Raw genomic sequence first — 27361 nt, forward strand, 5'->3', positions numbered from 1 at the left:
AAGGATCAGGCAACTTCGAATGGGGCGAAGAACAGGCGAAGGCCTTCAAAGACCTCAAACAGTATATCGAGAAGTTGACTGTCATGTCCAGCCCTTCGGAGAAGGTGGAGTTGTTGTTATACATCTCCACATCAGGCGCAGCCATCAGTGCCGCCCTTGTCGAAGAGCGTACGGTCGAAGGAGCACTAACACAGTCGCTCATATACTTCATCTCCGAAGCCCTAAACGGGTCAAAGTTGCTATACTCAGAAATGGAGAAGATGGCATATGCGGTGGTCATGGCATCACGCAAGCTGCGTTACTACTTCCAGAGCCACAAAATCAAGGTTCCAACATCTTTCCCACTTCGGGACATGTTTGAGAACAGAGAAGCCTCCGGCAGGATAGGCAAATGGGCTACGCAACTAGCCGAGCACACCATTGACTTCGTCTCCAGATCAGCAATCAAGTCACAGGTCTTGGCAGACTTTATCGCAGACTGGACACCAGTCGCACCTTCGCAAGAGCAGTCGAAGATAGAAACAATATGGCAACTGGAGTGTGATGGGGCTTACCAGAGAGATGGAGCAGGGGCCTCGGCAGTTCTCACAGCACCTTCGGGTACACAACTAAAGTACGCAGTCAGGCTTGACTTCACCGGATGCACAAACAATGTAGCAGAATACGAAGGACTTCTCCTGGGTCTTCGCAAAGCAAGGGCACTGGGCGCACGAAGACTGACTATCAGGTCCGATTCAGAGTTGATCACAGGTCAAAGAAACAAATCCAACAGGACTCTCAAGCCAGAGCTGGCAAAATACTTGGCAGCAGTGCGAAGCATGGAGAAACACTTCCTGGGGTTCAGCATCCGTAGTTTCTCCAGAACAAAAAATAAGCAAGCTGATCAACTGGCGAAAGCAGCAGCACAGTTTGATCCATTACCGCCAGATGTTTTTTTTCGAAACATTAAAGCAGGCCTCCGTAAACTGTGTCGAAGAACTAGCTAAATTCATCAATGCCATAACCAGCGAAGATTGGAGGGCCGCTATAATGGCCTATCTTCGCGGACACTTTGTCCCGAAGGACGAGAAGGAAGAAAAAAGAATGGCACTTCGAGCGAGAAACTACAGAATCATAGGTGAAGAGTTATATCGAGGGGGAGTCTGCGCACCACTCTTAAGGTGCATCTCACGCGAAGAGGGAAAACAGCTGCTTGAAGAGATACATGCAGGGATGTGTTCCTCGCACATCGCAACGAGGGCCCTGGTCGGCAAAGCTTTCCGTGAAGGTTTCTATTGGCCATCGGCCGTGGCAGATGCTCACGAGGTGGTTCGCACGTGCCCGAATTGTCAAAAGCATGCCCCCTACAGCAAATTCCCACCCGACGAGGTGCGGCTACTACCCCCGGTGTGGCCCCTCGCGCGATGGGGAATCGACATAGTAGGACCGTTGCCCACGGCTCCAGGAAACTACAAGTACGCCGCTGTGGCGGTGGAATACTTCTCCAAATGGGTCGAAGCCAAAGCACTCAGGGACATCACAGCAGGAGCCCTGCAAAAATTCTTCTGGCAGAACATCGTCTGTCGCTTCGGCGTCCCGAAGGAGGTCACAGTGGACAATGGCAAACAGTTCGACAGCGCAACTTTCAGACAATTCGCCACACAACTTGGCACAAACCTATGTTTCGCATCGGTTTACCACCCGCAGTCCAACGGCGCGGTGGAAAGGGCCAACGGCATCATCTTCGCAGGTATCAAGAAAAACATCACTGAGCTGCCAAAGGGAAAATGGGTGGACGAACTGCCGAGGGTCGTGTGGTCTCATAACACGACAGAGTCTAGGACCACAAAGTTCACACCGTTCAAGCTCCTATACGGCGAAGAAGCCATAACACCTGAGGAAATAAAGCTCAAATCCTGGAGAACATCCGAAGGGGTAGAAAACATCGAAGAAGACATCAAGCCCTCAGTTGACACAATCGAAGCTGGTAAGATACAAGCAGCAATCAACTTGGGTAAATACCAAGACGAAACGCGAAGATGGAGGAACAAGAAGGTGAAGCCCAGGAATATCAGAGATGGTGACTTGGTGCTTCGAAGAATACCGAAGGCCAAGCAGAAAGGGAAGATGTACAGCAAGTGGGAAGGCCCGTTTATCATCGCATCGATGGCAAGACCGGAGGCCTGCAGACTCCGCACGATAGAAGGCACTGAAGACCCATATTCATAGAACAAGGACATGCTACAAAGATACTACGTGTAGGAAAGTCGCGTAGGGAAGTTGTGTAAAAGCCACCTGAGGGAAATAACCGAAGGGGCTCGTAGAATAAAATTTTCTCCTTTTTTCTCCTGTAAATTAGCACAATGTACCAAAGGGCCCGTACCCTTTTCCTCACGGGGGAAACTTTCGAGCGTCCACTCGGGCGCCGGAGGTGTGAGGTTTTTAACGAGGCGGGACCCTATGTAACCCCTTGTGAAATATAAACAAGGCCCCCAACAAACGAGCGCGTTACAAAGGCGCCAAAGCATCTATCCCTTTTCGTCAACGCGAAGAGGGGAGTCATTGGCGCGGAAAACAAGCCGTTAATGCTTGAAAGAAGTGAGCACGAGGAGCAAAACCCAATCGAGGTCTTCGCTCCCCTTAGCTCCACTTCCCAGAAAACAAAAAATCCCGTCGCAGGAGCGACGGGTGGAAAGTCCTGTCGCGCGAAAGCCGAAGGCTAGGCGCGAACCTCTCCGGCTAAAGAGCCTAAGGTCCCCTAACAAAAATCCCGTCGCCGAAGCGACGGGTGGAAAGTCCCGTCGCGTGAAAGCCGAAGGCTAGGCGCGAACCTCTCCGGCTAAAGAGCCTAAGGTCCCCTAACAAAAATCCCCTCGCCGAAGCGACGGGTGGAAAGTCCTGTCGCGCGAAAGCCGAAGGCTAGGCGCGAACCTCTCTGGCTAAAGAGCCGAAGGTCCCCTAACAAAAATCCCGTTGCCGGAGCGACAGGTGGAAAAACCTGTCGCGCAGAAACCGAAGCTAGGCGCGAACCTCTCCGGCTAAAAAACCGAAGGTTCCCTAACAAAAATCCCGCCGCCAGAGCGACGGGTGGAAAGCCCTATCATCGAAGCGACGACATTAGTCCCCGCAGGCATGCAACATTCAATAAGAAGTCGGAGTTCATCTTCCCCGCCAGTCGAGCGAAGGGGGGGTGGCGCTTCGCAAAACCAGACGCACGACGCACGACGCCAGTGAAGATGAACAGCCAAAAAAGCGTGTAACCTCTCCCGTGCAAAAGGGGGGGTGGCGCTTCGCAAAACACACGTGTGCACAATCGAAGGTTGAAACGCCTGACAATATGATAAATTACAAAGTACACATTACACCGCGAAGATACACTCCACCCGAAGTGTTGAAATAAACGAAAAATTACATGTTACACAGTGAAGATACACGTCGCCCGAGGAGACGAAGTAAATTACAAAGTACATATTGGTACAAAACGAAATTACACTTAGTGTGAAAGCACGAAGAAACGAATCACACGCACACATCCGAGGCCTCTTCTTCGAAGACTAGGCGGTCCACCTCGGATATCACGTCTCGGACCACCGCATCTATTATCTCTTCGGCCGTCCGCCGAAGAAACTTTTCAAAGTCACCCCCTGAAACCGAGGGCAACGCACATCAACTAGAGCTCTCGGCGAAGATGCCTTTGCTTCGATACATAAATTCGTGAGGCGCCAGGGGCTCGTCGTCCACTGGCTCCGGCTTCGGCTCGCGCAGACCAGCCGGAGAACTATAAGGCCTATCGGTATCAAGAATCCGTTTTATTTCACGACGAAGCCTGCGGTTAGCAAGGATCTTCGCATGTTTCGCCGGATCCCGCTGGAAATCGGCAAAAAAACGCTTCGCCTGTTTGTTCCGGCGATCATACACACATGCTCTATTCGCCCAGAATGCTTCGAATGAAATCGTAGGATAACGAATATGAAACTTCGTCCAAGACGCACCAGCAACATAAAAGTTCCCCCGATTCAGTCGGTGAGGAGCAACGTCTTCGGCCGCCTGCGCAGGGGCCAACGCAGGGTCCTGCGCAGGCACCGAAGGTGTTAGAGTACAAAAATAACTATTACAACTGACACCCTATACAACAGCCTACTGCGACCCTCGCACCTCGCCAACCGGAGGACGGGAAGAGGACGCCCTCGTCGGGTCTTCAAGCTCTGGGGTTGCATCAGCACCGCCGCGCCCGTTGTCGCCGTTCTCACCCTCGCCGCCAGGTCTCTCTTCCGCGAGCACAGCTTCTTGGAGAATGGGCTCCGCAATAGCGTCAGCTTTGGACTGTAGCTGTAAGATTGGAGTTCAGAAGTCAGCAAGCTCTCCGTCAAGGAATCAACATAGTAATAGATAAATGAAAGTCACCTGGCTCTTCATCCGCTCGACCTCGCGCTGAACAAGGACACGACCTTCACCTTTGAAAAAATGCTCCATGAAGCTGACAGCGATGTTCTTCGCCAAAGCAGGGAGCGCGTCCGGGTTGACAGTATCCTCGCCTGGCCAGCGGAAGGAGGGGTCGCGAAGGGAACGAAGTTGAGCCTTCGTCACAACGCAAGCCTGTCCAGCTTCAGAGGGGAAGAGGCTGTACACGGTGGCGCTGAGCGTACGGACTGCGACCATGGCGCTGATGTCTTCATGAAAGTGTGCCCCAGCATCCAGCATGGCGACGCATGCTCGAAGCCACTGGAAGAAGGAGCCCAGGCCAATGGAGTCGGCGCCCTCCGGGAACATATCCGGAGCCACAAGCCCATAACGGGCGAAGAGGTCAGGCAGTTCCTCCTGCAGCTTTTCCGACCCTGTCTTTATTGCCTCCTTGAAGGTGCGAAGCCGCTGTTGCATTGTATCTCGGCGCTTCGCGGCGTCTTCCGCGAGCAACTTCGCAGCCTTGGCGGCGTCCTCGGCTCTCACCGCTCGTTCAGCGGACGCGAGGAGTTCCGTAGTGAGGGTGTTTTTCTCCTCGGCGGATCTGGCGAGGCGCGTCTCCAGCTCTGTTTTCTCTTTCTCAAGAGACGCCACCTTCGCCTCCAAGTCGGCAACAACAGTCTTTGAACTGTTTTCGGCCGCCAGTTGCCGAGCAGCACACCGCGCAGCCACGAAGGCCTTCAGCGATAAATCTTGGGCATTTTCCAGGATGCTGTTTACCCCGCTCCCCATCAAGTCCTTCTCCATGGGAAAGCAGAAGGAATCGCCCGCCGCGGCCAGAAGCTCACGTTTGCGGTCCCGGCTCTCAAAACGAAGAGATTTCACAATTTTCCCGCCAAGAAGCACAGCGTTGTGCTTCGCACCGAGTTCCACAGCAGTAGCTTCGGGATCAGCATCGCGGACGAAAAAACTACTGCCGTCCGACGAGCTCGATGAAGCTTCGCTGCCGCTCTGCTTCGCTTCGGAGGGGGATGCGGTATTCCGGGACGAGGATGCGGCTTCACCCTTTCTTCCAGAAGACACTTCGGCTCCATCGCCGGTAGTAGGGGCTGCGTGAGGGGGGGACAAGCGGCAGGGGGAGTCGGCCACAATGTTGACCTCCTCGACGTGCCCCTCGTCTTCGCTCTCCTGGGCAGTGCTGAACTCGAGATCCAGGGCGGGACGGACTGCCCTCAGGGGCACCGCCACCTGAGGGATGTCAAGAGGTGCCGCTTCCGGAGGAGGACGATTGCTGTCCGCCATCTTCGGATTCCCCCTTGCTCCGCAGAGGAGACTGCTGCAGAATGGTATCGAGCAGACGACTTCTCTTCCTCGGCTCCGCGGACGAAGAAGTTTTTTTCCGCTTTGCTTTCTCAAGAGCCTTTGCCTTCTCCGGGCCTCCATGACCTTCGGCAAGCTTCAACTCTGCCGATCGAGGGGGAGCCGAGACGCCCAACGCGTGGAACACCCAGTTCCGTCGTGCCCCACCAAGATGACCGGCGAGGGCTTTGTACTCGTCTTTCGACACCGACCCGATCAACTCGTCGGCCCGGGTCTCGATGACAGCAGGATCCACCCCTGCATCACCATGGTAGCAACAGCTGTAAGCAAAAACACGAAGCATCGCACCTCCTTAACAAGATTAGGTTCGAAAACTCACGATCGCTCCGAAGATTGAAAACGGTCACGAAGTCAGGTACCGGAATACCCTCGATCCAGCGGTCTTTGGCTAACCAGGACGAGACGCTCCAGCCGGCCTTGACTGGAAAACAGCCACATGCGACAAACTCTTCGACGAGGTCGTGGGTGCTAAAGGTCTTCGACAGTTTCCGAAGAAGGGCGAGAAGAGCCTCATCTTCGGTGCGGACATTGGAGGAGGCCTTTGGAACGTCGCCAAGATCAGAGATATGGTCGACGGCGAGAGGATGGGTCCCCGTGACAGAGTCCAAAGTAACCTTATGATAGAACCAGTATGAGGACCAGTCGTTGGCCCATTTGTTCCTGTTCGCCGGGACCGGGCTGGGAAGATTTTTGTGAAATGCGAAGGTATAACACCCGTACTGAGGAACAGCTGATATCTCCGCACCTCCGGTTGATTCCACTGAAATTTTTTTCGGCTGGTAGTGCACTCGGAAGGCACGAGCGAAGCCTTCAGCGCTCGGAGTTAGGCAGCAGGTCTTCGCCAGCCACATATACAGATTCAGCCGAACCACCGAAGTAGGTGTCATCTGATGCAAGTACACTCTGAACAAACGAAAAATATCCACAACCACAGGATCCAAGGGCATCCGAAGGCCTGCTGTAAACAAATCGCGGAAGACCACCACCTCATCGTCGCGGGGATGTGCAGAAATCTCACCCGGCGGTGGAGCACGGACATCGTCAGCAGAGACGAAGCCCCGACGTGCCAGGTCATCGAGGAGGGAGGAAGTCATCTTGGACAGACCGAGGACTGTGGTTGTCGGATCTCCCGGTTGATTCCTTTTCGGCGCCATTTCCGAAGACTCCGAGTGTTCTGAGAACTCCACTCTCGACCTCTGAGGACTTTCGCGAATCGAGAAGCGAAGAGGCAGGGGAGCAGGGGCGGTGAAAAGTAAAATGAAGAATAACAGGGCCACTACTTATAGGCAAAAGGCAAGCGCGAAAATTCACCGCCCGCGAGACGAAAAGACGCTAATGCCCCGCGCGGCGTGTTTAGGATCACAACGATTCGAGGGTTTTACGGTCTTTTCATATCTTCGCGCCAACTCAATTTCTCCCGCCAAATTTCGAATTTACCATCTTGCACGCGGACTAACGTTTACAAAAGCGAAAAATTTGGCTTCTTCGACGGGGGCACAACTTCTATACAGGTGAACACAGACTGCGCTTCGACGACCACCAGCGCGGCGCCCAGCCCGAAGGGTGGCGCTTCGGGACGCCGACAGCGTCCACAAGGTCGAAGCCACGCCCCTAACAAGATCGGGATGAGGCTCCGAGGGGCTACTATTGGGGTCACCATCTTCGGTCTGATCGCCGGAGGAACGCGAAGACATCGAGTCAAGGCGAGCCGAAGGTCTACCAGCAGAAGGTGACACATCTTCGCGTGTCTTCGGGTCAGGAAGCGAAGAAGGTGCACCCGGAAGACTAAAGCTGACGCCAGGAGCTATCGCGGAGGTGTTCCGTCTTCGCTGTTCCACGAGCAAGAAGACGGAGAGGAGCGAAGACTCGGTGACACGAGTCTCGCAGAGTACTTAGCAGCGGGTCCGGGAGCTTCGTCGGATGTGGCGAAGATGCCGAGGTCGGCGTGGGTCCCGCTACTGAGCTGTGGCGCACTCAAGTTGTAACGGGCAAATTACGCTCGTATCTAGGAATATTCCGGGAATATTACCGTTGTAGGGGTGCAATAGAGTAATTGTACATTGAAGTTGTAACGCTACCTATAAATACCCTGTGTAATGTTCATTGAGGGGGATCGGGGGAATGAAGAAAGAACACTTTATTGCTTGACTTCCGTGTTGCTCATTACTGTTGTTGTGTTCGTCCGTTCCGGAGACACTCTCCACCAACAGGATCTTGGCGTAGTTGTAGGCCGCGCTGAGCCCCTGCACCGTGGTCAGGTGCTTCTTGCCGCTGCGCTGCTGCACGCGGAGGTGGACCGCGCCGTCCCTGGGCGCCGCCGGTGCGTCCTTCTCGTCGGCGCGCTCGGCGTCGGCGAAGGAGTCGAACGAGGACAGCAGCTCGCCGAGGCCCGCCGCCGGGCCGAGCATCAACTGGTCCTCGGGCTCGGGCTTCGCCTTCTGGTCCTGCTGAGCGGCGGGCTTCTTGAGCAGATACTTGTCCTTGGAAGGCGTGCGGGGCTTGCCGGTGCTCTTCCCCTTCTTGGGCGCCGCGGGCTTGGCCTTCACCGCCTCATCCTCGTCCTCGTCGGAGTAGCTTGCCAACCCCCACTCCTCCAACGCGAGGGGGGCCTTGTCCTCGGATGGGACCACGTCGCCGGTGGCCTCCAACTTGAACGACGACGGCGACACGGCGGCGGCTTTCTCCTGGGCTCCCGGGATTCTGGCGCTGGAGATCTTCTTGGGCCTGTTTGGTTGGTTTCCCTGCCGAGCCAGGCTCGCACGAGGGAGCCATGCCCCGATTAGCCAGGCCCGGCGCATGCATGGTGAGTGTGATTGGTTGAAGGTTTGTTCGAGACAGGTTAAAGGGAGATGGTGATTGGTTGCTTGAATATGCAGACGGCCAGCCACCTTTTACACGCGTTGGTGCGCTCGCTGCGCTCGCCCGAGCCAGGCCGCGCGGAAACGACCGTTTCTCCCGTATCTACCGAGCCAGGCTGAGAGGGGCTTTTTGCACCGCACGGGCCAGGCCCAACGGTTGGTTTAGGCAACCAATCATGCGCAGGTTGTATCTGCAGAGCCTGGCTGAGCCATATCCAGGCAACCAATCAGGCCCCTTGTCGCCTTTCGTTGATTGCATTGGGCCGCGGCGGGAGGCCGCGGCGTGAATTTATACGCGCGGTGGCGGATCCTGGAAACGGAAGCGGAGTCCGCGTCGGGGACGAGGCGGTGCCGTGCGCCGGTTCGATCGCGGCCGTCCGATGCACGCGTCCGGATGTGATTGCGCAGAACAAAACTTGGCAGCCACGTTTTTTTTTTTTTTTTGAGATTGGCAGCCACGGTTTCTCGGTTCCAAATCCAGGTCGGTGCCCTGCAGGCGGACAACGCATCGTTGGTCACGGGCCAGGCTACGCAGTCCTTCCTGGTCCTTGATCGAGCCGTGAGGCCCGTGCCTGCATAGCCTGTGCACAGGCCGACACGGCCCATCCCGGTTAGGCACGGTTGCTTACTTACCGGGCCGGGCTGGGCCGTGTGTAAAGTAATATGTGATTGATAATTGAAATATATAATCTTGTACACAAGCCAGTTGTCAGAAAAAAGAGACTCATGCTGCCCCTTTTTAACACAATACATATATACATATAATAGGGATTCCCATATAATACCATGGCTGCCATGTATTGTTACAGCATCTCTTTATCTCATAGATAACCACACAGATTAGCAAAATTACAGCAGCAGAAACACATGTTAAATGCAGACCGAACCTATTCAGCTTTCGAGTAAAAAAAAAAAATCAGTCAGCTTTGCAGCTTTGGAATTCAGATGTCAGGCAGCCAATGTGACTGGCTGTAAGATAGAATGACTGCGACTTGTAAAATGTGGCAAAAGGGTATACATACAATACAGAATATGGAAAATGCTCTTACATGGTTACATGGCTTGCACATAAAAAAATTGCCCGTAAGGCTAGCAGAGAAGGGCAAAAAACTAAGTGAGGGGAAAAATTTCTAAGCTACGGCACTGCGGTGACACAAGCAAATATCAAGGCAATCCTCTTTGCAAAATGAAGATTACGCAAAACAAGGTGAAGAATGACAACACATGATGTTACAGCAGCTGAGTTGAGTAACTAAAGAGCAGATAGCAGACTATACCTCCATTCTAGAGAAACAAGCCTGGCAATATTTTTACAACTTATAAACAATTTTCCCTTTATTGTCTGAGGACCTTCAAATCATTAGTTGTGTTCGGCAGTGACCTTCTGAATTCATTTATTTTGATAGTCGACCTTTTGAATTCTGATAACACTCGCAATCTGCAAAATGGTGTATCTGCATTGCTGGTCGTTACTGTTAACTATTGGCATTGAAATTTCCTTCTGTCTAATCTATACAGTTCCTGTATAACACCAAATAGACATCTAACTAGGCAATCAACTCCATAAGACATGGTCTCATTGAATAGGTGGTGCTAAGCCGTGTGTCTTCATCATGCAATGGTATTTCGGGGGTACTCTTGCACCCACTTGCATGCAGAGTTCGATGACAGCAGGCGCATGGCCATAATAGTCCCGCCCACTGTCCACAAGAACTGGTGGGTCATGAGGCCGCCGATGCCACATAATCTTCTGAGGAACTAGGTCATCCACTCCGGCTTTCTTCCACTTGTGCATCCCTTTCCAGCCCTCAAACTTGAATACTCCACACATTCTGGCCTTGTGCCCTGATGGCCCGACATGCACTTCAGAGCAATGCTTACAAACTTTGGATGGGTACACCAAAAGGAGTTTTGTGACACCTAATCTCAGGCTTTCCCATGCATCCAGTGTCCTCTGACCTATATATCTGAGTTGATCTGGCAAAATAGGAGCAGGTTGTTGGCTGTTGCCTCTGACTGCTGTAGATAGTTGTTCACTTCTGTATAAAACTTCATCAGGTATGTCTGCACCTGCCTGATGGCAGAGCTCGAGCACAGCTGGGACACGGGCGAAGTCAAACCTCTGGTCATGCTTTATCTCATCCTGAAACATTTCTTTTAGGTGGAAAGCCTGAACAGGGACAAGGATGTCATTCAAATTGCCTGGACCCCATTTATGTGGTCGGTCCTTGATCATGCGCTTGAAACCATGGCATGTTTTCATCTCATGACCCGTCGCTCCAATGTGAACTTCAGGACAAAACCTTCAGCATAAATCAACATAGAAAGTGTTAAAAAGATCTTAAAATGCAGAAATTTTCAGGGCAGGAATCAATAAACTGAGATCAGGCGGACAAAACTGAGATAAAGGCATAACCAACACTAACCTATGCATACAGTAGTATTTCTACTTAAGTTTCTTGTGCAATGTACTATTTCTACAATTTTTCGGAGATTGCCTAATTTAAAGATGCTGTACTTCCCAGAAAGCATTTTTAGCAAATCTATACTGCTGAAATTATTATCTTTCTGAGCTAAGACAAGAATATACTAATTGCACATTTCTTTCCCTTACTTGCATGATTTCACAGGAACAACATTGAGCAGTGTGGAGACGCCCTCAGTGACAATCTGCCTAGCCCTGACCACCTCCTCTGCAACCGGGATCATCCGCTTGATTGGGTACTCTTTTGACCGGCTCTTAATCCTTTTGAGAATCATTGGCCGCAGTGGCTTCCAGTCCACCCTCGAAGACGAGTAGCGCCTCTGGTTCAGAACCGAGCCGCACAGCTCCGAGCATATGTAGCTCCCGGCTCTTCGGCCCAGAGATGCCATTGTAGCACATGAACAGCAAGCCTACAAGTTCACAATTTGCAAAAGCGGATGAAGCGAAGGCTGAGGAGTATTGGAATAAGATATGGAAAACAAGAAAGTGACGCGTTCGAAATTCCTTCCTTGAAAGTCTCATTAGAACTAAGAAACCCGACTGGATCAGAACAACTTACCGGTCGGGAAGGTCGATCTGGCGAACCGCGCCCGTCCCCGAGCCTAGGCCGACGACAGTTGCGTGACGCCACCTGAAGCCCGCGTCTCTTCAGGGGCTGGATTTTGCTACCTGCGCCGCCTGCTCGCTGGTACCGCCAAGAGGAAACGTTTTCCGCGTCGGCGCCGGAGAGCAGCCGGGGATGTGCCCCCGGCACCGGAACGCGGCGAGAGGCGGCGCTCGAGAGAGGGGGCAGCGGCTGGCGAGCGGATGGGGCAAGGGATGCTCGAGGCAGGAGGCGACGAGACCGGGCGCCGGGGCGCGCAGAGATGAGGGGGCGGGGGGCACGGCCGCGCCGGGAGCCGCCGTGCGGGGAAGGGAGGAGGAGCGGCGGGGGCGGCGTTCTCGCCTGCGGGAGCCCGAATTGGGCTTGCCCAGATAGGGATCTGGAGGGGCCGCGAGCGAGTTGGGCTGCCGTCTGTTGGTTTACTTGGGTCAAGTTAATTGGGCCAATTTCCCAGCTTCAGGCTTCCAGCCCAAACATGCCGTGTCACGAGCATCTCTGATGGTTCGATCAGGTATGGACGGCTGTGATCTGATCTGATCGTATCTAGGAGGAACCCGAGGCGGTAGCCCGTAGCCCCACCGGAAGGGCTATATATTGCGATCCCCTCGGCCTCTCATCATCGATCGCAATCGCCTTCTGATTTCGCAGACGAAATCCCTCCTCCGCAGCTAATCGAATCGTCAAGGTAACTATTCCCCATCGAATCTCCCATTGTAATTCATGGCCGAATCGAGAGGGTTTGGGCGGGCTTCGCGTCGCTCTCAAGGTTTCTCGCGATTGTTGGTCTCGTCCTTTCAGTCGAAGTAACGCTTGCTTGCTTCGTCGGATTCGTGGTTAGTTCTATCTATCGCGTCAGGGTTTTTATTAAGGCCGTGGTGAAAAGAATTTAGAATCTGTGGGCAAGCCCTGGGGTTTCAAGTTTCATCATATCGCTCTTGGTTGCATAAAAAATCACTTGGTTTCAATCTTGGTCGCTTCCCTCTACTTGGGCGAATAATAATCTAGGTATATTGTGAGTAGTTACGACTGCGAATTGTGCGAAAAATCTAGGTTTATTCTGAGCTCTACATTCAGATTTGTTGATCTTGTCAGTCACAAACTGATGTATCAATCCGATAAGAACTGATTATTCGCAGTATCTTGATTCATTTGAAGTCTTTATCCTTATAGATTCTCCTTGACTTATTAGTCCTTAAATTTTGTTAGTCTGGCGCTTAGTGATTTTGTGTTGAATGGTTATATCTTGTTGGCTATATGCTTTTGTGAACAGCTCCTAATATATTATAAGGATTCACGAGTTTTTCTTCATTCCCTCTTCATATTGTATTATATAAAAAAAATCTCTTCATACGGTACTTGGACATGCACGAGTTCTAAGTTTTGTCCTTACAATTTATGAATCTGTTGAAATGATGAGTTAGATTTATCTGTTGTGATTCTATATTTCATTCATTCATAGGCGAAGCTTGCTCTGTATCTATGTCCACCATGTCTTATTGCTATTGTTATAGTTTGGGACAAGCTTATGCTTTGCCTACAAACTATTGTACTCGTTTAGATTCAGATCTGAGCTTGAGATGTTAATCCTAGTCTTTGTGCCTATTGCAGATGCAGATATTTGTGAGGGAGAAGTCTAAATACCCCCCCCCAAACTATCAGTGTTGGACTACATAACCCCCCCTACTACTAAACCAGGTAACGTGGACCCTAAACTTTGCAATCCCGTTTACTTCACCCCCTATAGTGGTTTTGTCTGGTGGTTTTGACACGCTGGAACGATGAGGTGGACTAGGCTGCTGAGATGGCGCCTCTGACTTGCGGGACCGGTATGTAAGTGAGGGATAGGCCATGGTGGCTCTGTTAAAAGGCACTGGAACTCCCTCGGCCCCTCCGTCTTCCATCTTCCGCCCGCTCCGTCGCTGGCTCCAACCCTTCCCCCGGCGAGGCGATGATCTGGACGAGATTCGGTTGATCGTCGTGTTGCAGGAGTCGAGGTCAGTGTCCACTACTCCAACTCCGCACTCTGTTTTGTTTGTTTTGGGGCACTCGAAGTAGGGCATGGGTTTTCGAGGTGGGGTTTTGTTGGGGTTTTTTCTGTCATGGATTTCACCATCGATGAGTGTTGAAATTAGTTTGAAAAGTTATTCGCTTTCCCTTGATTTCACCTAATGCGCATCATATTCTGTCAATCCTAGGGTTAGAAAAGAACAGAAGCAAGAAAGAATGGGGATTAGATATACAATGTGATCGTAGTGGCCAAGAACGATTTAATTTGTGTTTTTGCGCAATGAATTACAACCATAAACCTTTAATCTTGTAAAATCTTTAACTTTTTTGGCAGCATGGATCCAATCGAGTCTCTGATGGTGAGATTTCACTATGGAGGGGAATTTCTGACAGTGGGAGGACACCTACAATATTTTGGTGGGAGTACTGGAATGTCTGCCATTGATGTGGATAAGTTGTCTTTGCCCGAGATCGAAGGTCATCTTGCTGATCATATGGCAACGGATGGTAGAGTGCAGTTGCACTGGTTGTATCCAGGAATGGGATTGGGTGAGGGTTTGAGATTGCTACATGATGACAATGCATGTTGTGAGATTCCTAAGCACATTGGTGATGGTGGAGTAGTAGATATCTATGTTGAGGTTCCTGCAGTTCAGTATGCAAAGGACAGTGACTGGGAATTGGAGTTTTCTGAAGCTGATGATGAACAAGAGGAAATATATGTTGATGTTCCTTCATCTATGCCTACTAATGTTGAGACAACCCCAGAGAAGCAGAGAGATAAAGACTTGTTTTCATTCAGACAATTCTACAAGTCTCCATCCAAGTGTCCTGCAGAGAAAGGAAAGGAACATGCAAGCAAACTAGAAGGTGATAGTAGTGAGAGTTCAGATGTTGACTGGGTGCCTAAAGATCTGGACAGCTCTGGAGATGATGATGAAACACAACAACTGAGACAGTTTGCTAAGCAAATCAAGAAGGACATCAAATGCAAGAAGACAGGAGGTGGATTAGAGGCTGAAGTAGACAATTTAGAAGATGATGGCAGTCCATATTTCAACTCAAGTGATGAGTACTCATATGAGGAGGGTAGTGATGGAGAAACTATCAGGTGGAGGAGCACTGAAAATAGGTATGACAGTAAAGCTCATGTGCCTATGTTTGCTCTTGGAATGGCTTTCAGGTCTAGTAGACAGTTCAAGAAAGCACTTGTTAGGTATGGGTTGACAACACATAGGCATCTTTTGTTTCCAAAGGATGAAAAGAATAAGGTTAGAGCTATCTGTTCTTGGAAAGGATGCAAATGGTTGATTTATGGATCTAAAACTAGTAGGTCAGAATGGTTCAAAGTAGTCACATTTGTGGATGAACATTGCTGTCCACCTAGGAGGGATAACAAGCTGGTGACATCAAGAAGGATTGCAGACAAGTACAAAGATCAGATAAGAGACAACCCCACGTGGAAGGTGGACTTGATTAGGCAAGCAGTTCTAAATGACTTTCTCTGTGATGTATCTCTGTCCAAGTGCAAGAGAGCAAAGGCTTTGGTGCTGCAGGAAGCTTTGGACTCTACCAAAGGAGAATACTCAAGGGTTTATGATTATCAAATGGAGTTACTAAGAAGCAACCCTAGTAGCACTGTGGTAGTGATGTTGAAAGTCAGAGGCGCCATCTCAGAGGCGCCATCTCAGCAGCCTAGTCCACTTACATACCGGTCCCGCAAGTCAGAGGCGCCATCTCAGCAGCCTAGTCCACCTCATCGTTCCAGCGTGTCAAAACCACCGGACAAAACCACTATAGGGGGTGAAGTAAACGGGATTGCAAAGTTTAGGGTCCACGTTACCTGGTTTAGTAGTAGGGGGGGTTATGTAGTCCAATGCTGATAGTTTGGGGGGGTATTTAGACTTCTCCCTATTTGTGAAGACCCTAACCGGCAAGACCATCACCTTGGAGGTTGAGTCCTCGGACACAATCGACAATGTGAAGGCCAAGATCCAGGACAAGGAGGGCATCCCTCCAGACCAGCAGCGGCTCATCTTTGCTGGGAAGCAGCTTGAGGACGGCCGCACCCTTGCTGACTACAACATCCAAAAGGAGTCCACCCTCCACCTTGTCCTGCGCCTCCGTGGTGGCATGCAGATCTTTGTGAAGACCCTCACTGGCAAGACAATCACCCTGGAGGTCGAGTCATCTGACACCATTGACAATGTTAAGGCCAAGATCCAGGATAAGGAGGGCATCCCCCCGGACCAGCAGCGCCTCATCTTTGCTGGCAAGCAGCTTGAGGACGGCCGTACCCTTGCTGACTACAACATCCAGAAGGAGTCCACCCTCCACCTTGTTCTGCGCCTGCGTGGTGGTCTGTGACCAAGTTCTGGTGCAGCATTAGCTCTGGTGTCATCGTGCCATGGTCAAATTGGAGTTTCAGATGAACTAAATAAGTACTTTGGGTTTTCATGATAGTATGCCAGTATGTACAAGGTCATGTGAGCCTTTTGGATTGTGATCACCCTGTCTTTTAGACAAATATTATATTACTCAATGTTTGTTCTTAATATCCTCTGGTGATGCTATCTTTTTGTTTGCGTGTGTTCTTGATGCTTGATTGAGTGCTGATTCGGTTTTGACGTTTCGTTCGTCTCATTTTCCTGGTACTTCTATCAATCTCAGCTGTTGATGTGCAAACATGCAGTGATATTCCAGGGTAATTTTGATTTATTATGCTTCTCCGTTCTTATGGTTTGGCTTGGCTGGTTCACTTATTTTTTATTTTAAAAAGGCACACAATTCCTTTATGAGATTCCAAACAAAGTTGACTGGTGCTACCTGTCATTTCACATTTGGAAGTTCTAAAAGCTTCAGGAACAGTGTGCTTAGCAATGTGGTGAACTTTGCAGTGTCAAGTTGTGTTTTTGAGAGCAGATTTTGATAGGATCACTTATTGATTTCTAAGCTGCTTTTTTTTGTTATTATAGAATGCACAATTGAAGATGGGATGTCTTGTAAGATTCACCCTTCAAAGGCATGGACATTCATGACCTTGTGCTCCTTGCTTAGTCTCTGTGCTAATTTAGAATCATTCAGATTCCCAAAAGGTACAACAGGTATATCTTACAAGCCTTTGTGTCTTATCTGAATGCTGATCACTCAATCATCTTCTCGGTTGAACAGTGTGTACATCATGTTAGTGTAAATGCATTCTTGTGAATGCTAAATTTTCTCCTTATATTTGCGGTCAAGTTCCTTGTATCTTGCATTGTTTACTGTTGTAAATTGTTAACGCCTGTAAGTAATAAATGTTGTCTCATAACCAGGCTATGACCTTCCATGGAAATAACTGAACCTGCAGGTGTTAACAATTCGTGAAAAATTGTTATGGCACGAATTCTCTTGTACACACTAACTAGTGTTGAGTGAAGCAGTCATTTCAAGCCACGATAGGTCAACTGAATGGTCTGTTAAAGGCTTAGACTTTAAGTTTAGAACAACCAGAAGCCATCACGTTTCAGTTACTCAACAAACAGAAATACAGAATACATTGTCCAATTCATGTGCTACTAATCACCAGACTGCTGATAGTTTATTGACTTAATTTCACTTGTGATGGTTTAAACGCAAATCGATTTAAAGTTCATTTAAAATATGGTGAACTTTGCTCATATTTGTTGAAGATGACATTTCATCAGTAGCAGGTGGTTGTATAGTCTGACTGATACACTAAGTTTGCAAATCATGACAGGGCATAACTTATGCAATTTGTTACTCAAGTCTCTATGCATTGTTTCTTTGGTCTTGAAGTAGTGGTGTCAATATAACATGTTCCATCTTTCTTGAGTTACATATACGTTTGACTAGATCTAAGCTTTTCTTCAAAGCAATGTAGAATTTCTGTATACCAACTTGGTAAGCTATTAAGCTTAATGATCAAATAGCTCTGATTTATCCTGGCTCTATCTTTTTACTTGATTGATAGTTTGCTTCTGCGAGATGAGCACAATCAGCATGAACTTCAATAACTTTTGCTCCATTTTATATTTGGAAAAAGAAAATGCATTTTCGTCAATGCATTCGTGTTTCAATATATTTTGCTGATATATTGTTGTTTGGTTGGGAGTTGATAATCCAATAGACATATGTTCTTAGCATTCATAATCAGAAGGATCCCTACTAGAAAAAAGTAGCTGCTGTCATATTGAATAAATTAATTCCTTTAAACTAGTAAAGGAGATAGAAGTTTCCTTTTTTATTTCTTCTCCCTTTGCGTGCATATTTTTCAGAAAAATATAACGAATGGATATAATGATAACCCAAAGTCTACTTTCCTTGAGCAAATCCATAAACTTGATCCACTGCAAAAAAAAAAGTTCAGTGGACAAACATATGCTTAAATCAGTACCTAAAGCTTCAACCATTTTCCAGTGTTTTTAAACATATATGTATACACTAGCATAGTGTCCATGCGTTGCTACGGACAATATAATAGATCTACATAATACCATCAACTTTGTGTTCATTCACTTTATGTTCCCCCCTACTAATATTTTTTTAATATTTGATAACCATCATAATACAGTTTTTCATTGTGGCTTGCTATGGAATTGGATATCACAATCAAGCTACCCACCCCACCCCAACCCAACCCAAACACACACCACCACCACCACACAAAGAAAAATCAAATATATTAAACTAGAAACACATATGGGATCACAGCTAGCAGCTTAGAGTTCAAGTCTTTGATGTGGCACTTTTTAGCAACACGCTGTACTCTGCATCATCTTGAGAGTGTCGATTACACAAGTGCACTGGCATGAAGAATCTCCCACCCTAGAACTAATACTGTCGGCGACGCATAATTTGTAACCGGTAAACTAGAATCCCTTCAGTTATGGGAATCATGTGCTTATTACCGAATGTGATATGCTCCGCCTTGCACATATTGTTCAGGTCCTATGCACGAACACATGCCATAGGGTTCCTGAAATACTGATCTCTAGGCACATGACTAACTCCTAGGCCATATGCTGACTTCATCATATAAGAATATAATGCAGCTTCAAGGGCATCTGGGCTTCTGGAGCCACTACACTAATACTGAAGAAAATGGCTGGCTCACCATCATATATGTACAACCTAAGCAACTGAACTATAAAGCAGGCTGCAAGTTCCAGCTCACCTCAAAATCAGCAAGAATCTCTCATCAATCATCATGCCTAGTCGCTTTGCATCGCTCATAATGCACAGCATTGTTTTCAGACTCCTCTTTGGATTTGTCCTTCCTCTCTTCCTACAATCATCATCGGTGCTATCCAATCCATTAGTATTAGGACTACAATCCACATCATCAGGGCTGCCCAATCCATCAGGCCTGAGTGTTGGCTTTTACCGGTACACATGTCCAAATGCGGAGGCCATTGTTCGTGATGAAATGACCAAGATCATCTCTCAAGTCCCAAGCCTCGCTGGCCCGCTGCTTCGGATGCATTTCCACGACTGCTTTGTCAATGTAAGTGTGATCATTTTAGTATGTTCTGAATTCTTTCAGCTGTGTTCAAAAGGTATGTGACTGAACATTTGAATGTGCTACGCTGCAGGGTTGTGATGGTTCTATTCTTCTGAATAGCCTAGGGGGAATACCATCCGAGAAGGAGGCGATACCGAACCTCAGCCTGCGAGGCTTTGGCACGATTGACCGTGTCAAGGCGAAGCTGGAGCAGGCCTGCCCTGGAGTGGTGTCCTGTGCTGATATCCTGGCTTTGGTAGCAAGGGATGTTGTTGTATTGGTAAGAGCTTATACATTGTTTGTTGATCTTCGTTCATTAGTTCTTTTCTTTAAGGGGAATTTGATCCATTAATTCTTCAAGTAGGAGAAAACTAACCTATTTTTGCTTAAGTAACTCCCCTATTTGGCTGTATCATGCTGATAATGGCTTTCGCTAATTGAGTTTGAGCATCTATTCATCTTCATATAGTCAGTGGTCATTAGTCAGTAGTCTTCCTTCTGATAATGACTGAGCTTAATCCAAGGTTCTTGTTCACCTTTTTCCTGTGCAACAGACGAAAGGGCCTCACTGGGATGTTCCAACTGGGCGGAGAGATGGGAGGAGATCGGTGAAGCAAGATGCCTTGGACAACCTCCCTCCGCCCTTCTTTGATGCCGGTCGGAACCTGTACCAGTTCTTCATCCCCAAGGGCCTTGACGCAAAGGATCAGGTGGTTCTGCTAGGTAATAAATTACTCATCTTAAATTTGATGCGACGATCTTAGAACCTAGATGAATGGCACTGGTGCGTCTCTCCTGGTTTTATTTATACCCCGTGCTGATCCCAACAAATCCATGGTAGTAGCGATCTCCAATAAAGGTGATACTTTGTAGAGCAACTGTGAAGCAACTTGTTCATGAAAAAAAGGCAGTCAACAGAATCGGGAAACACGAGACCATGTAGTTAACAGCTCAAATCATATGACATCAACGTAAACTGTAGCCTCAGATCTGGTTAAATTGTAATTGCAATATGTTTACCATGTTGTTCATATACTTTCTCATGATCATACATGCATGGTTACTGACTGAGACGCCTGTGTCTTGTTGATCTGCAACAGGGGGACACACACTGGGAACCTCCCACTGCTCGTCATTCGCCGACCGGCTGCACAACTTCAACGACACGATGATGCCAGACCCGTCCCTGGACAGGCGCTACGTCCCGCGGCTGAAGAGCAAGTGCAGCAACCCCGGCGACACCACGACGCTGGTGGAGATGGACCCGGGCAGCTTCCGGACCTTCGACGCGAGCTACTACAAGCACGTCGCCAAGGGCAGGTCCCTCTTCACCTCCGACCAGACGCTCATGAACGACCCCTCCGCCAGGGCCTACGTCCGGCGGCAGGCCGCCGTGGCCGACGCCAGCGCCTACCCGGCCGAGTTCTTCGCCGACTTCGCGGCGTCCATGGTGAAGATGGGCGGCATGCAGGTGCTCACCGGCGCCCAGGGAGAGGTCCGGAGGCACTGCGCGTTTGTGAACTGAAGATGCATGTATAGGCTATAGCCGCGGTGATTTGGGTGTCGGATTGTGAGGAGGATTGTTTGATTAGTGGTTAATTTTCTTGCATGTGTGTAGAAAGATCATTACCGTGTTCAATTTACAGAGTGTGAGCGCATCATGTGTTCAGTCCATTTGTAATATTTTCATGACATCAAAATAAGCAGCTTTTGGTTAATTCAGTGATGAAAGAGCGACGTTTTGGTGCCTCTGATTTGCACTGCTCTAATTTAAGAAGTTGGTGTCTTGAAAGAACATCTGTATGTAAAAACAGAGTTTAGCGTCATTTTGCTGAGCCTCCGTTGTTGCAAGCTCGCAGAATTTTTTTTAAGAAAAAAATTACGAACGCACAATCACAGAGTGATGATTGGCTGAATGATGAATAGGAAACTTGAGAGATGAAACATGCTTTGTGGCCATTTGGCGAATAAAGTGCACATTGTGCAGTATAGATGTACAGTATTCATGAGGTGACCCTATCTAACGGATGAAGCATAAGAGGTCGTCGTTAAGCTACCTCCACATGGTCACGGACCATCTCCGATCCTCCGGTCAACTTGTCAATCTTACCTCGCACTCCTCGCAGCTGCACTTTTCAGGCTACTCCCTTCGTCTCAAAATAAATGCAATTCTAGAGTTTAAAATTTGTCCCACAAAAAATGTTAACTTTGACCCACCTACCACAAAAGACAAGTCAGATTCCGGAAGATTCTCATAAAAGACAACTAACACCTCATTGACTCACCACAAAAGACAAAGGGTATTTTAGTAATTTTACACCTATCATTGATTTGCGTGTTTGGTTCTAGAATTGCATTTATTTTGGGATGGAGGGAGTATGATCATTTCCTATCAAACCTAGTACTCTGCTCAACTAGTTCATCAGCAGTTCATCATGGATTATCTTACAATGACTCCTAGTACTAAGAATGGATCAACCTTTTGTTAATGCCAAGGAACTAATGAATCAACTTGAAGTTACCAAAGTAGTTAAACTTGTACTCTACTTGTCCCTTTTCACCACCTTTGTATGCTCCTCCAATTGCAGCCGAAAGAGCCGAGAAAGTTGTCGAATATGCCATACACCAACACGCGAAGAAAACTCGCCGCCATGGCTTCCTCCTCGCGTTTTCTTCCCTCCGCTCTCGTCAAGGAATCACCATGTGAAAAAGAAACTGTCCGAAACCGCGACAGAACAGCTAGTAACCTGCTGTCACGTAAACTTGGACGACGCGGCGATCAGGGATGCCCGTGCGTGTGCACGGCTATACATACGCCTACAGATCGCAAGCAGAAGCTGTAGTGCGCGCTGTACACCGCCATGCCGCCGGAAGCCTCCTCGTCGACGGGCTCCGTTGCCGGCCGCCGCATCCGCCCGCTGCCGGCGGAGCAGCCGCACCTGACGCGGTGCACCAAGCTGCTGTGCTCGGCGTTCCTCACGCTCCTCCTCGTCGCCGGCGTGGTCGTCTTCGTCGCCTACCTCGCCGTCCGCCCGCACCGGCCGCGGTTCCACGTGACGGCCTTCACGGCGTCCGGCATCCCGTCCGGCGGGGGGCTGGTGGTCCTGTCGGGGCAGCTCACCGTCCGCAACCCGAACCGGGACATCGCCTACTTCTTCGACCGGTTCTACCTGTCGGTGGAGTACCGCGGCGCCGACGTGGCCAAGGACCGGCCCCTGACGGCGGCGCCGCTGTACCAGCCGCCCAAGACCACGTCGCCGCTGCCGTTCCAGGGCGTGGAGGTGTCGGCCGGCGAGGACATGGCCAAGGACGCGGCGGAGGGCGACGGCAGGGTGGAGATGACGGTGAGGGTGCGGTCGCGGATCCGCGCGCGGCTGGCGTTCTGGGGAAACCGGCACTGGCACCCGCTCAACGTCCGCTGCGAGGTGGCCGTGGGCCCCGATGGGCAGCTGCTGGCCGAGTACCTGCAGAAGCGCTGCAGCATAGACTTCTTCTAGGAGATCGAGTAGAGGCGCCATTGCTACGAGCTAGTAGTGATTAAGTAAGAACTGACAAGTGTGAATGTGTGATGGACCGTGCGTAGGGGTGGTAAAGGGCCCAATATTTTAAACTAGAAAATATAAGGGCCGGACTCTAATCTTATATAATTTTGAACTAAATAATTTAAGGATCTTGTTGGGCTATGAAGAAGCCACTAGGACTATGGCCCATTACCACCCCTACCCGTGCGTGATTTTGTGAAGGGGCGAGTGGTGTAACATGACCATTGAGGAGAGATAACAGCATCTTCTTTCATCAACCTAGGGACTAAGGGCTCAACAACAAGGCATGTCGGCGACACAACACTAGAGGCATGAAAATGCATCTGAAGCTACATCAAGCAAATGGCTGATCTATATATACATCTACGTCAAAACTAAGAGCAACTCCAACAGATCCTCTTTCCCCTCTCCCTTTTCTTCTGGTTATAGGGGAATCCCCCTTTCACAATTTCAGGTTATTAGGGAAGAGCTTTGCAGTGCCCTTCCAATCTCTCCTGACATATAGGCCCATCTGTCAGTGGCTAACCTATTTTTTTTTCCTTTTTCCCCACCTTCTCCCCCTCTCTATTTATCACTCTTGCATCTTTTTCTCCCCATCTGTCAGCAACATCACCAACCCTGGCAGTGGCAGGGTTACCTTTGGTTGAAGGCGCCACCGAGACATGTTCAGTTTGGATCTCCCCCTCAACATAACTGCACCGCATCCTGGTTGTCTCCACTTCACAGTCACTGACTGCAGCACGGCGCACACCCTGCGATGGAAAGCAGGTCGTCAATTACCATGTGTCAGCACAAATGGGTTGGTTTGCTAGGTAGTATTCCAATCAAGTCACAATGACTCAAGTATAAGCACAGAAGTTACAAATAAAAGTGTCAACTCTACTGATACTGGGACTAAACAAAGGAGGATCTTACTGATTTATCTCATCCAATCTCGAGTACAAACAAGTGCCTCGATCGTCTTGATGCTTAACGTACTGTGGTGCTTGGGAATCACTGGACCATTTCTGGTGAATGCTGCTTCAGATTGAACAGCAGATGCTGGCATCGCCAGGATATCCTGCGCAATAGCAGCAAGCGTTGGATACTTCATGGCATGGCACATCCACCAGTTCAGAATATCGAAATCATCCTTCCTTGGAACTAACCCATCCTCAAGATAGTTGTCAAGTTCCGTCGATTTCTGGCTACTTGCTTGCTCATTGAGATGCTGATCCCAATCCTCGAATGAGTCATTATCATCTGCATCGAAGGCTTCAGCTTTTGTAGCACCTCCATTCGGATGATCCACATAACCACAGTATTCATGGAAGAGTTCCTTGAGTGTTTCATGTATGTCAGATAAGTAGCTTGCTGATTTTAATCCAAAAGCTCGTTTCAGACGGAACTCAATGAAACTGATTTTGAATCTAGGATCTAGAATAACAGGTATACATAACCACAAGTATGAATTTTGCCAATATTGATTGAACATTTCCTGCATCTCTGAAACCATTGTAGCAAGTTCTCCATGCTCATTTGATGCTTCCTCTTGCAAAACTGTTCGCACTTTCCATATCTCATTGAAGTACATATTTGCCGTTGGAGAACTAGGACTAGAAATAACTTCAATAACATGATAAAATGTCCTCAAAATCTTGCAAATAGACTCAGCAACACTGATATCTTCTGGAGACATCACTTCTTCAAAAGGGAATAATTTCTTGTAATGCAAAAGAACTTCAAGCCTGAAATAAAATTTGTGCCACCACTTGGCATCTTCCTTTGGACACTTCAAACTCATCTGCGAAATGACTTCCAATAGCTGCTGTTGATTCAATGATGAAGATGTACGTGCCCCAAAAAATTCTGTTACCATGTCACCAATAAGGTGAATGATATTTTGTTGCACTTCGGAAACAATACTATTAATGATATCATCCACACAAGCAATATTGTATAGCTTGCCTCTGATAGGAAGGTACTTCTTCTCTACAAGTGTTTCCTTTAGCTTTGAGGTACTTGCATCATCCCTAACCTCACAAACAGAAGTCAAGCTCAAAAGCTTCTGATAAAGATTCCAATCTCTAACAGCATCCCATATGACGTTGTATGCTCCACTTTCAGACTCTGGGACACAAGCCTCCTTACAATGTATCATCCTTTCCACATTGGTAGGTGAGGACCGAAACATGCCAAATTTGATTATCATTCTGTGAACTTTCCAATCTTTATCAATAAAATGTGCTGTCAGACAAAGGTAATTTACTTCTGGCTCAGCTCCATCAGGAGTCCAGATACTTGCTGAAAGAGAGACACGCTGGGAGGAAAGAGCCAGTTTATGTTTCAGGATTGCCTTTTCCTTCAGAAATAGAGCACAGCAATGCCCTTCCATATCATTATGAGATACTGCATTAACCATAGGGTTGAGGTCCTTTACAAATCTTCTCATTTCTTCATGCTCTACAATTGATAAAGGATAACCATGCAAAGCTATCATTCTGGCTAGATCTTCATAAGCTATTTCTGGGTCAACCTTCCTTGTGCCTATGTCACTAGTTGTGGTCATAAATGAGGCCCTCTGTTTCTTCAAGCTTGGAAAGTCTGGTGATGGGAGAGGTTGATGTGCCGGCACCACTTGAATGGGCCGGACTATAGGTGAATTGTTACCAGAGCTACTAGACCTGAGAAGCTTGCTGTTGTATTCTGCGGTCTGAACCTTCCCATTTGTCAAGGCAGGTGAGAGCTCATCATGCACCCTGGACTTCAAACCAGGTAGACTAGAAGAGTAAAACACACCCTTCTGACTACTTCGTGCTTGACAGGTCTGAAGATGCCGACTCAGATGACTTCTTCCCCCAAACTTATTTGCACTGAGGCGCTTGTGACAATGCACACAGTCTGCAGCCTGGAGCTTCCCCTCGACATAGATAGGTGAGAACTCTTTCCACACCTTTGACTTGAATCTGCTGGGAATTACTGAGTTTATATCATCAAGTGTCTCAGAAATAATATGATTTATTGGATCACCCGGTGTAACCGGTTCATTCTCGTTCACCAAAACTGCATATAAAATATAGATGGGTTACATAAATGCCACCAGTAAATTGCCTTTAAGAAGATAAATATCTACGCAGCTAGATCCTAATCTACACCATGCTAACTGAAACCAGCAGAATACTAATAGACTCAAGTCACTCAAGAGAACATCAGGAATACTAATAGGCAAAAGCAAAGTATACCACACGGGAAGTAGGAATCCTTGAGCCGCCGCCGCGCCACATCATCCTTGCCCGGGCAGATCTTCTGGTGCCGCCACAGATGGCTGGTCCCATTAGAATCCTTGCAGCTCATTCGGCTGTGGCAATACAGGCACTCTGCGAACTGAACCTTCCCATTCAGGAAGATAGGCTTGTACTCCTCCCACACCTTGGACCTCTTCTTGTGCTTGTACCTGAACGTGCTGTGACTGTGCACCCCCTCAAATGCCGCTTCCGCTCTTATGCTGTTATCCTCCTCCTCATCATCATCATGCTCTTCGGGATGCTCCATGACTTGCTGGATTATAGGGTGCTCCATAGCTGCCACGCTGCAATATTAAAGTATCAAACTAGTGGACATCATCACCGGCAGGGGTGGACCCAGTATAGGACATGGTGTACATGAATACATGATCCCCCCCCCCCCCCCGCCCCACCCCCAAAACCAACAAAAGAAAAAGGAAGAAATCGAAGTCAGTAGGTAAAATACATGGTCAGATCCGAATATAAATAGCTTGGGGTGTTCGATTTCGCCACAGAAGAAAAGGAACGGAAGGGAAGGGAATGAGCCGACATACCCTGGTCGGCCGGCGAAGCGCCTGACGAAGAATTGGCAAGGGCGGCGCCACTCCCCCCTGTCGTCGCCGCTAGGAAAGAAGGCAGAGGCAGAGAGAGACAGAGAGGAGTGGCCGCGTGGGAGAGAAGAGGAAAGAGGGGGCGCTCCTGCTGTCTTCTTCCGTGCGACGGGAGGGCCGCAAGTAGGGAGGCCCACGAGAAGCCCAAAAACGCAGCGGGCAGCCTGGCAGGTATGTGTCCACTGTCCAGTGTCCCCCATTTTTTGTTTCCATTTTTTTATTTTGTTCATCACGTTTGCTAAAGTTCTTGGGAATAACATATTCAAAATATAAAACTAATATAGTAATATTCTGAAATACAACATTGAACACTTTAGATAAAATATTTCAATATTTTATATAAAAATTGAAGCATTATATCAAAAATGTTGAACATTTATACTTATAATGTTGAAATACTACATTACGAATGTTGATTCTGAACAACATTGTGGTTCAAACGGATCCAAAACTCATTCACGTATTGAAAGAAAAATAAGTTTCTAGAGCATAAAAATTAATTTAAACCACCCACCGTCTAGCCAAGTCATTGTACTTTGACAACATTTCACCTCCTTTCCTACCGGCATGTGCGCCGTTTTGACTTAGGATGGTTCTTAACAAGCTCTTCAAGAAAATGTATATATCAGAAAGCCACCGGATGTTTTGTTGTTTCCATGCTGAAAAGGCTCAACCATAACAGCGAAGCAGGAGCAAAAGGTCCAGTTTGAACCAATGCGGGAGAAAGA

The 27361-nt window shown here is 48.5% G+C and overlaps 6 protein-coding genes across 6 annotated transcripts; 3 read left to right on the plus strand and 3 right to left on the minus strand.

Moving 5' to 3' along the window:
- Nucleotides 1–6570: 6570 nt before the first annotated feature.
- LOC120681341 lies at nucleotides 6571–8558 on the minus strand. Its single transcript, XM_039962842.1, has 2 exons — nucleotides 7956–8558; nucleotides 6571–6663 (listed from the first exon to the last, which is right to left on the minus strand). Exons 1-2 carry the CDS (start codon nucleotides 8556–8558, stop codon nucleotides 6571–6573), a joined length of 696 nt encoding a protein of 231 aa, XP_039818776.1.
- Nucleotides 8559–9564: 1006 nt separating this feature from the next.
- On the minus strand, nucleotides 9565–12066 carry LOC120683161 (APO protein 4, mitochondrial-like). Its single transcript, XM_039965190.1, has 3 exons — nucleotides 11663–12066; nucleotides 11233–11513; nucleotides 9565–10921 (listed from the first exon to the last, which is right to left on the minus strand). Exons 2-3 carry the CDS (start codon nucleotides 11490–11492, stop codon nucleotides 10195–10197), a joined length of 987 nt encoding a protein of 328 aa, XP_039821124.1. The 5' UTR covers nucleotides 11493–11513; nucleotides 11663–12066; the 3' UTR covers nucleotides 9565–10194.
- A 1290-nt stretch (nucleotides 12067–13356) lies between these two features.
- LOC120682512 lies at nucleotides 13357–15620 on the plus strand. Its single transcript, XM_039964466.1, has 2 exons — nucleotides 13357–13701; nucleotides 14049–15620. Exons 1-2 carry the CDS (start codon nucleotides 13556–13558, stop codon nucleotides 15595–15597), a joined length of 1695 nt encoding a protein of 564 aa, XP_039820400.1. The 5' UTR covers nucleotides 13357–13555; the 3' UTR covers nucleotides 15598–15620.
- A 491-nt stretch (nucleotides 15621–16111) lies between these two features.
- LOC120682513 (peroxidase 1-like) lies at nucleotides 16112–20966 on the plus strand. The gene is made up of 5 exons (XM_039964467.1): nucleotides 16112–16418; nucleotides 16690–19220; nucleotides 19309–19497; nucleotides 19772–19940; nucleotides 20318–20966. The coding sequence occupies exons 2-5, from the start codon at nucleotides 18924–18926 to the stop codon at nucleotides 20740–20742; spliced, it is 1080 nt and encodes a 359-aa protein (XP_039820401.1). The 5' UTR covers nucleotides 16112–16418; nucleotides 16690–18923; the 3' UTR covers nucleotides 20743–20966.
- A 1036-nt stretch (nucleotides 20967–22002) lies between these two features.
- LOC120681342 (NDR1/HIN1-like protein 10) lies at nucleotides 22003–22822 on the plus strand. Its single transcript, XM_039962843.1, has 2 exons — nucleotides 22003–22008; nucleotides 22061–22822. The coding sequence occupies exons 1-2, from the start codon at nucleotides 22003–22005 to the stop codon at nucleotides 22712–22714; spliced, it is 660 nt and encodes a 219-aa protein (XP_039818777.1). The 3' UTR covers nucleotides 22715–22822.
- Nucleotides 22823–22983: 161 nt separating this feature from the next.
- LOC120681563 (zinc finger BED domain-containing protein RICESLEEPER 2-like) lies at nucleotides 22984–26741 on the minus strand. Its single transcript, XM_039963084.1, has 4 exons — nucleotides 26577–26741; nucleotides 25981–26327; nucleotides 23675–25801; nucleotides 22984–23511 (listed from the first exon to the last, which is right to left on the minus strand). The coding sequence occupies exons 2-3, from the start codon at nucleotides 26315–26317 to the stop codon at nucleotides 23679–23681; spliced, it is 2460 nt and encodes an 819-aa protein (XP_039819018.1). The 5' UTR covers nucleotides 26318–26327; nucleotides 26577–26741; the 3' UTR covers nucleotides 22984–23511; nucleotides 23675–23678.
- Between the last annotated feature and the right edge of the window lie 620 nt (nucleotides 26742–27361).

Source organism: Panicum virgatum, chromosome 7N (genome assembly GCF_016808335.1).
Source record: "Panicum virgatum strain AP13 chromosome 7N, P.virgatum_v5, whole genome shotgun sequence".
In the NCBI taxonomy this organism is placed as follows: Eukaryota; Viridiplantae; Streptophyta; class Magnoliopsida; order Poales; family Poaceae; genus Panicum; species Panicum virgatum.

What these genes read in the sequence shown, in the direction of transcription:
- LOC120682513 (XM_039964467.1), top strand. Translation starts at nt 18,924, where the DNA reads ATGCCTAGTCGCTTTGCATCGCTCATAATGCACAGCATTGTTTTCAGA. An exon ending in CAAGGGATGTTGTTGTATTG is followed by an intron (nt 19,498 to 19,771) that starts GTAAGAGCTTAT and finishes CCTGTGCAACAG; the next exon opens with ACGAAAGGGCCTCACTGGGA. An exon ending in GGATCAGGTGGTTCTGCTAG is followed by an intron (nt 19,941 to 20,317) that starts GTAATAAATTAC and finishes GATCTGCAACAG; the next exon opens with GGGGACACACACTGGGAACC.
- LOC120683161 (XM_039965190.1), bottom strand. Translation starts at nt 11,492, where the DNA reads ATGGCATCTCTGGGCCGAAGAGCCGGGAGCTACATATGCTCGGAGCTG. An exon ending in GTTCCTGTGAAATCATGCAA is followed by an intron (nt 10,922 to 11,232) that starts GTAAGGGAAAGA and finishes TTTATGCTGAAG; the next exon opens with GTTTTGTCCTGAAGTTCACA.
- LOC120681341 (XM_039962842.1), bottom strand. Translation starts at nt 8,558, where the DNA reads ATGCGCCGGGCCTGGCTAATCGGGGCATGGCTCCCTCGTGCGAGCCTG. An exon ending in AGATCCTGTTGGTGGAGAGT is followed by an intron (nt 6,664 to 7,955) that starts GTCTCCGGAACG and finishes TCGTTTGTTCAG; the next exon opens with AGTGTACTTGCATCAGATGA.
- LOC120681563 (XM_039963084.1), bottom strand. Translation starts at nt 26,317, where the DNA reads ATGGAGCACCCTATAATCCAGCAAGTCATGGAGCATCCCGAAGAGCAT. An exon ending in GGATTCCTACTTCCCGTGTG is followed by an intron (nt 25,802 to 25,980) that starts GTATACTTTGCT and finishes TTTTATATGCAG; the next exon opens with TTTTGGTGAACGAGAATGAA.
- LOC120682512 (XM_039964466.1), top strand. Translation starts at nt 13,556, where the DNA reads ATGGTGGCTCTGTTAAAAGGCACTGGAACTCCCTCGGCCCCTCCGTCT. An exon ending in GTCGTGTTGCAGGAGTCGAG is followed by an intron (nt 13,702 to 14,048) that starts GTCAGTGTCCAC and finishes CTTTTTTGGCAG; the next exon opens with CATGGATCCAATCGAGTCTC.